A 14,960-nucleotide genomic window follows, 5' to 3' on the forward strand; every position below is an offset into this window, starting at 1 on the left:
CAGGTGTTGAACTCAAGTTAAATACGCTGCTTTCAGTTCGTTGGAATTGACCCAAAATGTTTTTTTTTTTATCTTGTATTGTGTAAATGCACGTTGAAGTTCATTGAAGAGCTCTCTCATTTCTTTCTATAATTTTGATTTTCGTCCTAACAGAAGTTAAAGCAACCCCAGTTTGTGATGAGGGTGGACTTGTAATCAAAAATCTGATTAACGATCTTCTATTTTAGTCCAACTTCAAATTGATCTCGCTGTTGCGTATAAATCTGTTCCGAAAATGTTCTTGATTGATCTCATGAGAATTGTTTGGGCGGCCGTCTAGACTGAATTATTAGACATTGGTTTTAAAAGCGGCTTTAAAAAAAATGTAAAGAAAAGTTTCACCATCTGAAGGGCTGTTTGCTGGAGGCTAAACTAGGGCCCGCCCTGCACACAAAAGAGGTCTTTTCAGGGTTATTTTCTTTTGTTATAGTAGGAACAGTCTACATCCTAGTATAGTACAATTTTGTAAAATTAAATGCTACGTTTTGTCCAAAATAATATTCAAATGTTTAACTGAATCGTAAAGCTCCGCTAATCAAGTAATTGTCAGTGAACACCGAGACATTATTTATATTGTCGCTTTGTTGTTTTGGCCGTTTTTAAATCTATACTCTTTTTTAAAGAGACCCAGTACAGACTTAAGTCTGTAAACTAGCGAACACCAAAGAAATCAGCGCTCGATCTTTGTTTCAATCAGTCAGCTGTGAAATAAAGAAAACTATTTCAGTGTTGTATTAACAGCCTTACGTTTTCGGTTTACAGAGGGAAAACGTCTTCGCTTTGAAGACGTTTAGGTTGAAATACAATTTTTATCGACTAGCTTCCCATTAGGCGGAAATACTACATCGCTTTATAGCTGTATGAAAATCCTGTATTGTTATGAAAATGACGGGAAAAACCGCTTTCGGCCACAAAGGGTTTCCCTTCTTCCGGTTTTGCTTCTTGCCAGCAGTCTGACGCGCAAGATGGCGATGTAAATACAACCTTTTCACCCGTCATGCTCTGCGCTCACTGTATTTCTTGAGCAATTCGTATTAAAGCAATTAAGAGCTATATTAACTAAGGGCATAAAAGATAGCTGACCGGTTAGGACTCCTTGTTATTTTTGGTTTGTAGAACTGTCTGACGTGCGAATGAAAACAAACACCATAGCTGTGGGCTCAGCGGGCAGAGTCCCGGTCCTGGCGGACGGCGATAAGTCGTCAGCTTTGCGCAGTGGCAGTATCGTAGCCAATGAGGTTTATCCGAGGCGCGATTATTGCTAGTTGAAAACTTTTCCCAATACCCCGCCGTGACGACTTGAAATATAGTCGGCATTGGCAATTTTTGACAGTCTCTCAGGAGACTGATAATGTGGTGAAAAACAGATTTATGAAAACATTGTGGAGTGTTTTGTTGTATATATTCAGAATTACCTTCTCTAGAGATGCAGAATCTCGTCATAGAACCCAGCTAGACCATCACTTCTTCTGAAGACACTGAGAGCCGCAGTGTACTAACACAGAACCCAGCTGGACCATGAGCCACTGTTGGAGAGGGACTGATGGAGGAAGGGTCAGTAGATATAGGACTCTTCCTCACAGTAGTGCGACGTTAGAGAAAGATCCCTCAAACAGGCAGTGAATTTCAAGACGATATATTCATCTGCTGAAGACCAAGGAGATTTCAGAACACCTCAGTGACGTTTGTAGATTTCAAACAGCCCAAACTCCTTTATTTAATCACTGCCTATATGTTAGAAAAACTCGGATTAGGAGGAAGGCACAATACAATTCAATTTAGGAGGAAACTGGTCAGGGACACAGCTGTGAGGCCAACACTGAGCCTGAAAGAGCTACAGAGAGCTCCATTGCCTTGAGAAACTGTCCCAGAGTCAATCACCAGAGCTGAGCTGTGGCAGAGAGGGAAAAACATCTCTGATCGCTTTAGACTCTTGTTCCGTCTCAAGGTGTCCGTTTTCCGGTGTGGAGTCAACGCCTGTTTCTCCCTTATTTGCGTTCACTGTGAGCAGCAGTGAATAAGGAGCACGAGTGGGCAGTGTGGTGTCAGTGTGGGAGCCCGTCCCGTCTCGGGGTATTGCAGCGTGAAGGTGGGACCTTGCTACTGGAATCGGAGCTACTTGCGGCCTCTCCAGTCCACTGCATTACAGTGTAGCTGTACCCAGTGCGGTTGATTGATATTGCTGACAGGCTCAGCAGTAATTAAGCAGCTGTTGTGTCGGATTACCGCAGGGGAGTGCACAGGAAGAGCTGCAAGCTGAGTAGCTCCGACTAAATGATTTTCCACGAATTAGATTTTGTACTTTATTGTTCCTGTTAGGGGATTTGAATTTTCTCATAGGATTTCCGCAGGCGGGTTGTTTGCAAACTCGCTTTTTAACAGCAGAGACGAGCAGCTCCGGGATCCGCCGCCCCTATTGGCCGAGTCTGAATGAGAAGGCAGGTGCGGTCAGTCTGCAATTTGACTTCAATCCGCGGCTGTTTAGCGGATCCGACGCCCGAATCGCTTCTCTGCCTTTAGATAGCGAGTTTGCAAACAAAGAAAAGTTTCTAAAATGTACCGTTTAAGTGGGGCTGCGGGATTCTGGTAGTCGTCGGCTTTTCTCGTTCCGAGTGGAAAATGTCCAAAAATGGGGCTTGAAAAATAAATGAATTTCGAAACTTACTTCTGTCGGAGCTGCCGGACGGGCAGTAGGACTTGTGGCTTCGACTCTGCGGAGAGAAACGTGGTATTAAAATTGTGCCTTCAACTTTTTTAAACGGCTAGTTTTGTAGTTCATATTTTTACCTGCACAATCCGCTTTTTTTCGTTTGTATTCGAGGCTTCTGCAGGATCCTGGCGCGGCTCCGGGCTTTAAACGGCGGCTGTCGGGTCATTCTCGGCGTGGAGGCCTGAGCGCAGACCCACCCGTGTACCGAGTGACCGGAGCTCCGCGGCGGATTCACAGGCGAGTCCGAGTCTCTTCTTCCTAGAGGCCGAGAGGGACCCGCTCAGGAAAGCGCAGCTTCAAGACTCGTTTAGGACTGAAAACCACTTTCACAGGGGCTTCGTCTCTCTTACCGGTATCGCTGACTCTTGGCTCAGGCGAGTCAAACGGTACCGGACCCTGTGGTCCCGTTTGGCTTGTATCTGGACTCACTGTGCTGTTGCAGGTCCGGCTGGGTTTTCTTTCTACGGAGCCGGTTTGCATGAAGACGCGCCGACCGCACAGTTTATCTTGAACTGGGGGAAACTCATAATATGAGTTACCGGTAAATGACCACAGGAAACTGGAGCCCAGCCGTGTGAGACCCGGTGTGAAAACCGAAACCCCAAGTGTGAGGGGAGAGAGAGAAACCGTTTACCTTGCTCTCGAATCACCGGCTGCTCCTGTCCTCCTGTAAAAGTTGAAGCGAGAAAGTTGAAACTTAAAATGATTTTCTCGTAGAATATTTTGCTGTTTTTGTCAAAACCTGTAAGAAAAACTTAGTGCGTTTCGTTTTTCTTTTTTTCCCCGGCAGCCGAGCAAAGCGCCTGCACCGGGAGAGCAACGGGGTACCAGCCGCCTCTCTCCCAGCCGGCGAGCCGCCGGAGTCCCCTCCCTCCGGCCGGGACCCCAGCCTGCACGGGCCTGGAGCACAGACCCGCCCCTATTTATAACGTGAACCCCCTGATGAGCGCGAAAAAGGTAATTGCGACACCGGGGACCGAGCTGAGACTGTGGATACCAGTATAATATCACCGCAGTATATTGTAATTGTTTTATCCTTAGATAATTAATAATAATAATTGCTTACACTTATATAGCGCTTTTCTGGACACTCCACTCAATGCGCTAATGGGGATCCCCTCCGCCCCACCTGGATGATGCGACGGCAGCCATAGTGCGCCAGAACACTCAACATTAGTGGGGAGGAGAGCGGAGTGATGAAGCCAATTCATAGACGGGGATTATTAGGAGGCCATGATTGATAAGGGTCAATGGGAAATTTGGCCAGGACACTGGGGTAACACCCCTACTCTTTAGGAGAAACACCCTGGGATTTTTAATGACCACAGAGGGTCAAGACCTCGGTTTTACGTCTCATCCGAAGGATGGCGCCTGTTTACAGTATAGTGTCTCCGTCTCTATACTGGGGCCCAGATAGACCGCAGGGTGCGCGCCCCCTGCTGGCCCCACTAACACCGCTTCCAGCGGCAACCTTAGTTTTTCCCGTGAGGTCTCCCCTCCAGGTACTGACCAGGCTCACACCTGCTTAGCTTCAGTAGGCTGCTAGTTGTGAGTTGCAGGGCGATATGGCTGCTGGCACGGTTTGTTAGATGGCTGTAACAAACTGTTTTGAGTGTTAATTGGTTTGATTGTCCTAAAGGGGTTTGGGTTGTAGAGAGCCGTGAATCGGGTCCCCCTGTAATCGGCCACACCAAGCGGCTCGCAGCGCTACAGTCTCCGGGCTCCGGCGCTGTCGGGGTCGGGGAGTCGGGAGCCGCTGAGCTGCGGCCTAGACTGCAGCCTGCATCCCCGCCCTCGATTACAGCCCCGCCGGCCCGAGGACACTCGCAGCCCGGTAGGCGAAGGATGACGCATCGCGCTGCTGAGGGAACGCGTCCCGTCACCATGGTGACTGAACTAGGGGGTGTGGCTGGTCTTAAGGGCGGGGTTGAGTGTAAATCGTGTCCAAACAGCGTATTGAAGAGGTGGGTGGGAGAAGAAACGCAAATTGAAGCTCCAGAGAAAAGTAATTTTAGAGACTGGCGGAGATCGAACCCGGGGCTCTGGGGGGCAGATGTATACGAGTTAGAAGTTCAGCTGAATGAGCTATACGTCCGGTCAAAGCTGAAGTAACTCCTCGGACATACTTATGTTTAAATTTCGCTAAACGGGGAAAAAATGCTCCTCCTCCTTAAGTAGTATCTCTTCTCGTCTACTTTGTTGCGGGTTTCATAAAAGGCGCTGTAGTTCCTGGATTTGAACCCAGGCTCTCATCCAGGGCAGACTAGTTTTGGGGGGGGGGCTTAAACTCGGACCCTCATCGTGCGCAGACCAGCGCGCTATAGGACGAGCCACAGCGCTATGCGTAAAACCCTCCATCGGCGCCCCCAAATACCGCCGATTGAAAACCACGACTCGGTCCCCGGCAGACAGCAGGACCCCCCTTCAACAATAAAGACAGAGCTGAGAGCACAGCTGGGCTGGAGGTGACCGGCGGAGCTGAAGTGAAAACCAATTTTTAATTTTATATACATGACGTCACTGAATATTGAGGATAGTTGTAGCTGTGCTGAATCCTGCAGTGAGCTGTAGTAGCTGTCACTCCTGCATGTTTCCCTGGGCTGCTTCATTGTGAAAGAGGTTGCAATGAGTCGGTTTGACTCCATCTGCTTGTATTGTGCAGCTCTGAGTTTGACAGTATAAATGCGAATGATCAGGCGTGACTTTTCCCACTGTTCCCCATGAGAATCTCTTCCCTCAAAAGACACAAAGCTCCTATCAGAAGTTCCCCTGCCTAGCAGAGATCTCTCTCGTCAACACGAAGACCACAGTTTCCTCCACAGACACTGGAAATAAAACCCAAGAGTGTGGAAGAGGTGTTTGCAACCTGGTGTTTAATCAAAGAACACAAATAAGATTAAAAACAAGTGACTAAAAGTTAGATCACTAGTGTTTTATTATATTAAAACGGTACATCCATGTAGTGAAGGATCAGAATGAAGGAGTGAATGACCAGTCAGCTGATATCGGTGTCCATTCCTGAGGCTGGGTACAGATTCTCCAAAAGGCCGTCCCTGAGAAAATACCCACAGCAGTGTAGGAGCAGCTCGGACAGAGGGATCAGAGAGCACAACACAGTTTACTACAACAGAGATCATCTCCTTTCAAAACAACAACTGACAACACTATTCCACATCACGATAGCAATTATAAGAATGAACAGAGAGCATCCAAGCATAACACACAGCATACTGAAGAGATACTGCAGAGACAGGGTGTAAGATCTGTACAGATATATATATATAAAACAACATATATTTAACAGATATTCAAACCATTATGTCTCTGTCTATAAATATTCAATGATGTGTCTGAAAAGATAAATATTTTAATAATGTTCAAGACTATTTTTAAATAGAGATTAAACCAGGATCTGCATTCTCTCTTTAACAATTTCAGTGCTTAGAAAAAATAAATATGAATAATAGAACAACAAAAATCAACACGCACAAATCGGAACAGGACAGCCCTGCTGCAGACACACTGGCACCTCATGCTAAATACAATTAATTCTCACAGCTCCTGGTAAAGACGAGCTCTTGTCCTGCCTACCTCCTTCCTCAGGGCTGTGGAGTGGACAGTGGACTGTCCAGCTGGTCCTCATGATCCTCACAGCTCGGGGACTCAGCCTTTGGAAAGATTTTAGCTTGTTTCTCCAGTAACAGTGAGAAGACGAACTCTGACACACGAGGGCTTCACTGAGTTTTCTATTATCATCTTCTGCTCGATCACTGAGGCACAACGTGTCTAAAATATATTTTTTTTTCCCCACAGCCACTCGTGTAACGTAGCGCCGCGATTTCATGTGATCAGATGAACAAAATACTACATAAACCGCAACAGTTTACAGCTACAGGAGAAAAGGACGCCTTAGTCATTATCGCCTTTCTTTTTTAAAAATCTATTTCGTTTTGCTAAAAAACAAATCCTTCCTGTTTCTGAGGCGCAGAGGAACAACATCAAATTTAAAATTCCCGCCCCTCTCATGAATCTCGTTGTTTATTGGACAACAGGACCGAGTCACGTCTACAATTGGGCAAATTTACTGCCAATCGGCAATAATTTCCACTTACCAAAAGTGATATCACTGGGCTCAAACCTGATTGGCTGCGGATCCTCTCATTCACAAACAAGAGGCGTTTACACCCGTGTCACATGATCCGGGCGTTTAATATCGCACCAAACCCTCACTACTGCCCTGTAAAACAGCTCTCCATAGACTCGTGTATCGTTACCGCCGCTTGGCGGACATTTGACCGAATCGACACCTCCTGCTGTAATTTAAGACCTAAGAATCTCCGTATTTAAAGTTGTACAGGAACAGGTACAGGTGTATTCCACGCTGCAAGAAAAAGAAAAGAGACGCGGCCGAAACGTCGTGTCTCTTTTCTTTTCTGCGTGGAATACACCTTTACCTGCTCCCTTGAAGCCTACGCACGTTCACCCAGCTCCTGGACTATTTAACGATTTAAAGCCGTTTTTTTTGTCGTTATTGCTGCTGCTGTTCTGTTTATGTTTGGAGCTTTCTTCGTGTCTTTGTATTGGAACATACGTGCAAATAAGCGTTTCATATGCACATTGCATAAGACAAACTGAACTGAACTGATATTTAAAGTCGCAGTAACAACGTGAAAAGTGATGTCAGGGGGGGACATTTCACAGTGTGGCCGCCAGGCGGAGACATTACTACACGTGTCTATGAAGGGCTGTTCTACTGGAGCCCTTTTCAGTTTCCAGCTGTGCTCCACTGACCGTGATGTCATCTGGATCCAGTCCAGCTCCTGGCCCTGAGCCTCAGAGACACAGCAGACACCAGCTCCAGGCCAAGAGTCTCAGACTGACACTCTCACCCGCTCTGAATGAGCCTCAGTGGGATGTTGTGCTGAAGGTGCCTGAACACTTGTCTCTCTCTGATCTTCCTGAACACCTCAGACTAACAGGATCAGTGCAGTGTGCTGACTGAAATCATATTCTCCTCACCAATGTTTAACTGTGATTGCAGTTTGTCAGTTTCTGCTCTTCTCTTTGTCTTGAGATCAGTTTTTATTTCTTCCTCCGTCACCTGCTGGTTCTGACACACTGGCTCTGTGGCTGAAAATGAACTGTTGAGCTGCAGATCTTTCAGCCACTATTCTGTCAACTGTGCTTCTGCGCCACAGTCCAGAACAGTTTGTCTGACTTATTTCACACAGTCCTGGAGAAATCTGTCCCTGCCTGTCACATGTGTGTGCTTATTTATTTGCCCGGGTCAGAGATCTGTCACTTTCCAGCTCTAGTTTTACGGATCAGGGATAAAATCTGAAGGTCTTTGGCGTCTTGTACACGAATTCTTATTCTACAAGACAGATGAAGGCTGTATTGATCCTTTTACAATCAGTCCTGTATTGACTATTGCGTCTAAACCCCTCTGTACAATTCTCCAACGCCCCACTTCTCATTTCACCTGTAACAGGATACAACTCCTGTCTGAAAACACATCGTGTTTTGTCTGTCTTTTCTCTTATCTGCCTGCTGGTTGGTCTTCTACAGGTCTTCTTCCTCTGGAGAAGGAGAGGAAGGACTGTCTGCCAAGTCCCAGAGCTGCCAGCCCAGCAGGGGGCGTCCCAGAGGCTTCTCCAGGCCAAGCAGAGGGGGCTCAGCCTGCCCAGGGAAGAGCTGCTGCCAGGGTCTCTACAGGGAGGATCAGCTGCTGGCCTTGCTGCTGCTTCTGCACTCATCTGCAGGTCAGCTGTTTTATGACCAGCATCTGCTATAACTGTACAGCCACAAGTGTTGAATGCCTTGCAGTACTTCTCACCTTTTTAACTGATATCCTTTCTTCCTCCAACAAATCTCGGCCTCTCTGTCCATCTATCAAGTCTAATTATCATACTTAATGTGACAAATTAGCGTAATTCAGCGCTGGCTGACAGCTACCCTATCTCCTCTCCTTTCGTTAAACTCTAAAACTGACCTACAGCCCTGAGATCCCTCGTCTTTAAAGCCCTCGCAGCTGGCAGGGGGCAGGAGCGTCTGGCCTCCGTCTCTCTGCCAGTGGGGAGAGAGGAGCCTTCTCCCAGCCTGACCCCCCCCTGAGCTCCTGCTGCTGGAAGAGCTGAGCTTTCCAGCTCCTATCCCCCCCTGAGCCCCTGGGAGAGGAGGAACACAGCAAGGCTCCTATCACCTCTGAAGGTGGCCTCTCTTCCACCGATTCCCACAGGGGCCTTGTGTGCTACTACTTTCCCTAGACCCATTTTGCACAATAAAATGTGTGTGCAGGAACCTTTCTGTTACTCCACCTGCAGAACAGTTTCTGCCCTAAATATTACAATTTGAAATGCAGATCTACTGGTCTGAAACAAGCAGAGCCCCAGATTAGCATTTGGAAGTTACTTCCCCCCCACAGCATCACAGTTCATAGCTGCCGTGTCCAGCATTTGGCTATAAAGAAGAAAAACCTTGACTCAAGATACAGTGCAGGACAGAAATACAAACTTGTCCACAGGCAACACAGGAACAGAGTCTTCCCCCCCCCCCCTACAAACAGTACAGTAATCTTGAGAGAAACAGCCTCTTTCCCTCTCTGTTTGAGGTTACTGACACTACACCAGCGACTGCAGAGAATAGAAATAAGTGTCCTGATAATTAAAGGAACAGGTGCCTGGACTACAGCCTGTAGTCTGGGATTTAGTCATAATAATGACAGGGAAAAGAACCGAAAACACTTACAGCACATGTCTGTGGCAGGGAGGAGGAGGAGGAGCTGTCCAGGGTGCTGAAGTTGGAGAGTAGTCAAAGTCGGCTTTCACAAAGAGAACTTTTTCTTTTATCACCAGAACGAGATACATTTCCGGCATAAAAAAAACCATTGCTAAACTATGACCAAAACCAGAGCGACAGAGGTATATAGGCTCTGCACAACACTTGTCTATTCAAGCACAGCTTGACAGTCCTTGTGTGAGGATTGTGATGCCTCAGGAACTGGTTAAATGATCTCATTAGCTCCGGGTTACTAAAATTTCAAATCTGCCTGCAGCACAGCGCTCTGTCACTGAACCTCCTGCCACACAAGGGTTTTGTGCTCAGCACAACAAGCTTGCAGGAAGGATTAATCCTCCTGATTCAGCTCGTTGGCACCGCAGTTTGGAACCGCACTGCCAGCTGGATCTCTGTCGGCCCCTGTTGACTGCTTCTGCTCAGCCACCTACCTCCGGCTGCGCAGCTCTTCTGCTCCAGCTGCGCACTTGGAGCAAGTGGATTCCTCAGCTTGCCCACAGCAACACGGTTTTGACCATTTCGCAAGCTGCGCTGGAACAGGGCTGTGTTGCTCGAGAGCAGGGAAGGTGGACTGAGCGATGCTGTTGTTACCGCAGTGAGTCGAGTAGCCTCATCTCTTTTCGATCTCATCAGGCTAGTAGGGGCTCGACAGCTGTGATTGCAACATTTACAGATTATTAGCTCAGCTGTGATTTCGGTCTGGCCAAAGTGGTCTTGGATGAAAAGAAGAGCAGAGAGGAGCCACAGATCGTTAGCTGCAATTTTCAAAGGAGTGGTGTGACAGACTAGGATCCTGAGACGGATCTATCCAGTGAGCGAGCCTGTCTTATTGTGCGTTTCATTCCAGTGGGATGTGCCAATCACTAAGGCTGAGAGAGAGATCAAGCAGGCGGGATGCAGAGGAGGGCTTCCTGTTCATTTTAGACTGTAAGTTATCAGTCATTTCAATTGATCACTGTTTAACTGATCACTGTTATTTAAATTAAGTCAATGCACTAGTACTTTAAATTTTGCTTTTTTGTCTTTTAATCGTCGTTTATACTATGGACTGTAGTACATTCCTAACTTCCTAGTTAGACTAGTTAAGACTTTCTAACTAACAGGTCTCAACAGGTCTAACTGGGGAAGTGCTTACCTGACATTCGCTACACAGCAATTGGATCACCACAGGGCTGTCTTGTCCCCTCAGTTTGTACACTAATGATTGCAGATGCAAACACACAGATAGACATCTCGTTACGTTTGCTGATGACACGGCCCTGCTCAGTTTATTAAAGGACACAGAATACCATCATGGGCCTATTCTAAATGATTTTACTAACTGGTGCAACGAGTCCTCCCTGAAGTTAAATGTTTCAAAAACCAAGGAACTGGTTATGGATTTTAGGAAAAATACCGCACCCCCTTCAACTCACTATAATTGATGGCCAGCCTGTTGAAATTGTCGATGACTATAAGGACTTGGGACTTGGGTCATTGACGAAAACCTAAAATGGGACAAATGCTGTGACACGATCTAGAAAAAAGCCCAACAGAGACTCTTCTTTCTTAGCAAACTCAGCTACTTTATGGTAGATAAAACTATTCTTACACTCTGACATAATGCTTCTCTTGCTGGTTTGGCAACACAAGCACCAGTAATTGTAATAGGCTGGTAAATTGGTGAATATAAGTGGCAAAATAATCGTGAATAATCGAATTAACTTAAGTTTGAGCAACGAGTCAGCAGCTTCCTCCCTCTACCCTCACAAACATTAGAGCAGGACAGTTCTGCCCATGAATGCTTGTAAATAATACAAGTATATAAACCCTTCGGCACTTACTCCAGGTTCCTGCGAGTTTAAAGACACCATTAAGGCACGAATCCTCACAACCGAAGAAAAAGAGGCAGGGCCGTCTGGTTTATAAACCCACGTTTTGACCTTTATTGAAACACAAGAGTGAACACACATTCTTAAGTGACCACGCGGCCAGCACGACCTTTGACCCTGAGAGGTGGTGCTGCGCCTTCTGCTATTTACAGCAACACGAATTAAAAAAAACACACGAAAAACCCAGTCCAACACATCCGGCCCCAGCGATCGAGCAGGCGGCCCGCCCCGGGCGGGCGGGCTGACCCCGGGTTCGACCCGCACAAGGAGAGGGGGAGTCTTTCAGAACCCCCGATCCCGTCTTGAGCTGAAGCAGGTCTTGTCCGAGAACGGATCTTAATTCTACCGACTTCACCCCGAGAGCAAAAGAAGGTGGTTGTTGTCGAACTCTGCGGTCCGTTAAGAACACGCTTGTCGGAACTTGAGGAAAAATGGTTTTACCTCGAGTCACCCACTGTGCCCAGGGGTCAGCAGGCCGAGAACAGCCTGGAAATTTACTGCAGGAGACCGATATCGGGCGGGCAGGACTCCCCTCTCCGAACGCGGGCACCTCGCATCAGTCGCTTGCGTTATTAGTTTTGCGGCTGTGCTTGCCCAATAAACACAAAAGCACGGCGTCCTACTAAGGCAAGAGTGGCACTGAATATCCGAAAGCACACAGTGGAAATCAGTATTATCTTAAGGCCAACAAAATGTAAAAAAACAAGAAAATTAAAACCAGTAACAAAACGAGTACCGTGAGAAACGTCAACACTAACAGTAAGTGTCAGCAGCCCTGCAGTGATCCGGACACCGAGTGATAGCCTTCGGTCACGTCACGGCCTGGGGCAGTGGGCTGAGGGCGCCCCCCTCTGGCCAGGGCATCTGGGCAACCGCATTCAGAGCGGGATGGTGGTCCGCCGCTGTATCTCCCCCCCCCCCCCCCAGTCCTGACCACGTGGGTGACCAGGCAGGAGGAGATCGCCGGGGGGGGGGGCCAGCACAGCCCTCTGGGAGTCGGCGATGAGTTCCTATTGGCCGGGCCCCTCAGCCATAGAGAAACCGCCTCCATCCCGCACGCTGACGTCTTTCAGCGAGGGAGGCGAGAACTGGGAGGAGGACCACTTCACTCACAGGAGAGCTGCTCAACGTCAAAGGGGCGAAGGGACTACCCAGGCGCTGTCCGACCCCCCCAGCACAGACAGGCACAGGGGAAGTAGTACCGTGAGGAGTCAGGACCCTCTGGGCGCGGGAAGCAGTTCCTCGAGAGGCGGGGCAGGCTGGGAGCGACGCTCGCCGCGGGCGCGGACTGGCCGGCCGGCTCCGCCCCCCCCCCAACCGTGACGTGACCGCCTGGCTAGCGCTTCCAAGCCGCGAACTCACACAGATTTAAAAATACATTCATTGAGAACACCTCTTGAAAAGGCCAACGGAAAAGAGGAAAAAAAAAAACAACAACCCACTTCCAGTTAAAAATGGCTCTCGCGCGCCGACAGACGCAGCGACATTAAAATCAGCACAGAGCGGGGGTGGGGGAGGAGGAGCGGGGCCCTCAAACCACAAGTTTGAACTCTGTGGTTTTTTTTTTTGCTCTTGGCACACCTGTTCTCCGTCGCCAGGAAACGGACCGTTCCTGCTCCCGGATGCGACCGTACCGGTACAGCCCAGGCACGGAAACAGCCCTCCCCTTTGTCGGGAGGCCGCAGGTGAGTGGTGACCGTCGGAGAACGCCCGCCTGTCCGGGGAATCTCGGCAGGAACGCTGACCAGGAACAGATTGAGATCCGGTCTCGCGGTCTGCACCTCAGGTCTTGTCCCCTGGTTATTTCAGCTTGCTCACTGCTTGACCGCGCGGTCTCTGCTCCCACGGTTTTCACCGAGAAGTCGAAAGGAAGTCCCGGTCCTCCTGCCCCAGAGCACTGAAAGATTTTGGCACATCCAGGAACTACAACAGCTCTTTCAGGTGTGTGAAGGCCAGGCATTTCTTTCATGTGTAAATATATATATATAAGGGTGTATTTGCTTCATGGAGATAATGAGTTTGGCCTTCTCAAAAGACCAGTTCTGGAACAGACAGGTCCAGTGTGCGACTCCCCTGTGGGTTAGACCAGTCCCTGGCCGTCCTGGTCCAAAAGCAGCCGGCGCACAGACTCCTCCAGGCCGAGGGACAGGAAGTGAAGCGGGGGGGGGGGGACAGGTTTCTGTGTCGCGCGCGCCTCAGATCTTCAGCCCAGTTCATCGCCGGCAGCAGCAGGCAGGGAGAGGGGTCTACACACCTGTTTCACTTTGGTTGGGGCGAGCGTTTCCAGAGATCGGGATCGGGGTTCGGGCGCAGACGCGCAGTTCTGCTGCCGACTGATCCCGAGCTCGGCTGAAGCACGACGCGCTGCCCCCCCCCTCCCCACCACCAGCTGGTGGCAAAGCCCCCACAACGCGCACCTCCTTCACAGTTTTTCTCATCTTCAAAAGTCCGTTTTTTTTTTCCATCCCCACCTACCTACATATAAAAATAAGTTATTGCGCATCCTAAAAAGTGCATTGAACATTTCAAAAATATTTCTTTCGTGAACCTCGCGAGCTCCGCAGTCGGAAGGGAGCTGGGCCCGGAGACGCGGCCCCTCCGCTCGCCAGGGGTGGGAGGGGAAGTCGGCTGCCCCCCCACCACCTGCCTCCAGCGGGCACACAGTCGCGGACACAAGAGTGAGGGAGAGGGACGAGCAGAGAGAGGGGGGGAGAGCGAGAGACGGGGAGATCCCGCAGGGGGCGGGCTCCTCTACGCTATCACCATGGGAACGTCGTCGGAGAAGCCGCTGATCATGGGGGCGTCCTCGTCGTCGTCGCCTGGAGAGAGAGAGAGAGAGAGAGACACAGAGGGGGGGCATGATTGTGATTGACAGGGCTCTGGGACGGCTCCGCGAGCTCACTCTCGCCCCCGAGCTCTGCTTCCAGGACCACCCTCTTCCTCCTTGAGGAATCAGCCGACGTCAGGTCTCCCCTAAGGCACCGAGTTCTTTGGGGGGAAAAAAAACTACTTCTTTCGGCAAACTGCTCTCGAAACTGTGGGGGTCGCGACCACAACGCGCGTCGTTAGGCACAGGGCCGTGGGGAGTCTGGAACAAGCTGCCCGGCCCAAACCGTCCTGGCTCCCCTCAAGAAACTCCCTCCTCCCGGCCCAACCCAACACGTACTCCTCAAGCTCCTCTCCTCTCACGGCCAGCAGCCAGACCACCCTGCAGCTCCCAGCTGGCAGCCCCACCGGAGCTCACAGTGTGAGCCTGGCCAGTACCTGGATGGGAGACTCCTGGGAAAGCTGAGGCTGCTGCTGGAAGAGGTGTCAGTGGGGCCAGTAGGGGGCGCTCACCCTGCGGTCTGTGTGGGTCCTAATGCCCCAGTATAGGGACGGGGACACTACACTGTAAACAGGCGCCGTCCTTCAGATGAGACGTAAAACTGAGGTCCTGACTCTCTGTGGTCATTAAAAATCCCAGGGTGTTTCTCGAAAAGAGTAGGGGTGTTACCCCGGTGTCCTGGCCAAATTTCCCCCTGGCCTTTCCCAGTCATGGCCTC

General features: G+C 49.5%; 1 protein-coding gene and 1 non-coding gene across 2 annotated transcripts in view; one reads left to right on the forward strand and one right to left on the reverse strand.

Annotated features, from left to right (window-relative positions):
• The first annotated feature begins 1,243 nt into the window (after positions 1-1,243).
• On the forward strand, positions 1,244-1,384 carry LOC148816660 (U4 spliceosomal RNA). The gene has a single exon (XR_016094734.1). It is a non-coding gene; the product is annotated as a U4 spliceosomal RNA (small nuclear RNA).
• Positions 1,385-11,445: 10,061 nt separating this feature from the next.
• sorl1 (sortilin-related receptor, L(DLR class) A repeats containing) overlaps positions 11,446-14,960 on the reverse strand; it is a 73,120-nt gene continuing 69,605 nt past the window's right edge. The window contains exon 48 of the mRNA XM_088939599.1: positions 11,446-14,234. Within this exon, the coding sequence (XP_088795725.1) occupies positions 14,167-14,234 (68 nt within the window). The 3' untranslated portion in view covers positions 11,446-14,166. The remainder of the gene's footprint in view (positions 14,235-14,960) is intronic.

Source organism: Atractosteus spatula, chromosome 22 (genome assembly GCF_055471065.1).
Source record: "Atractosteus spatula isolate fAtrSpa1 chromosome 22, fAtrSpa1.hap1, whole genome shotgun sequence".
In the NCBI taxonomy this organism is placed as follows: domain Eukaryota; kingdom Metazoa; phylum Chordata; class Actinopteri; order Semionotiformes; family Lepisosteidae; genus Atractosteus; species Atractosteus spatula.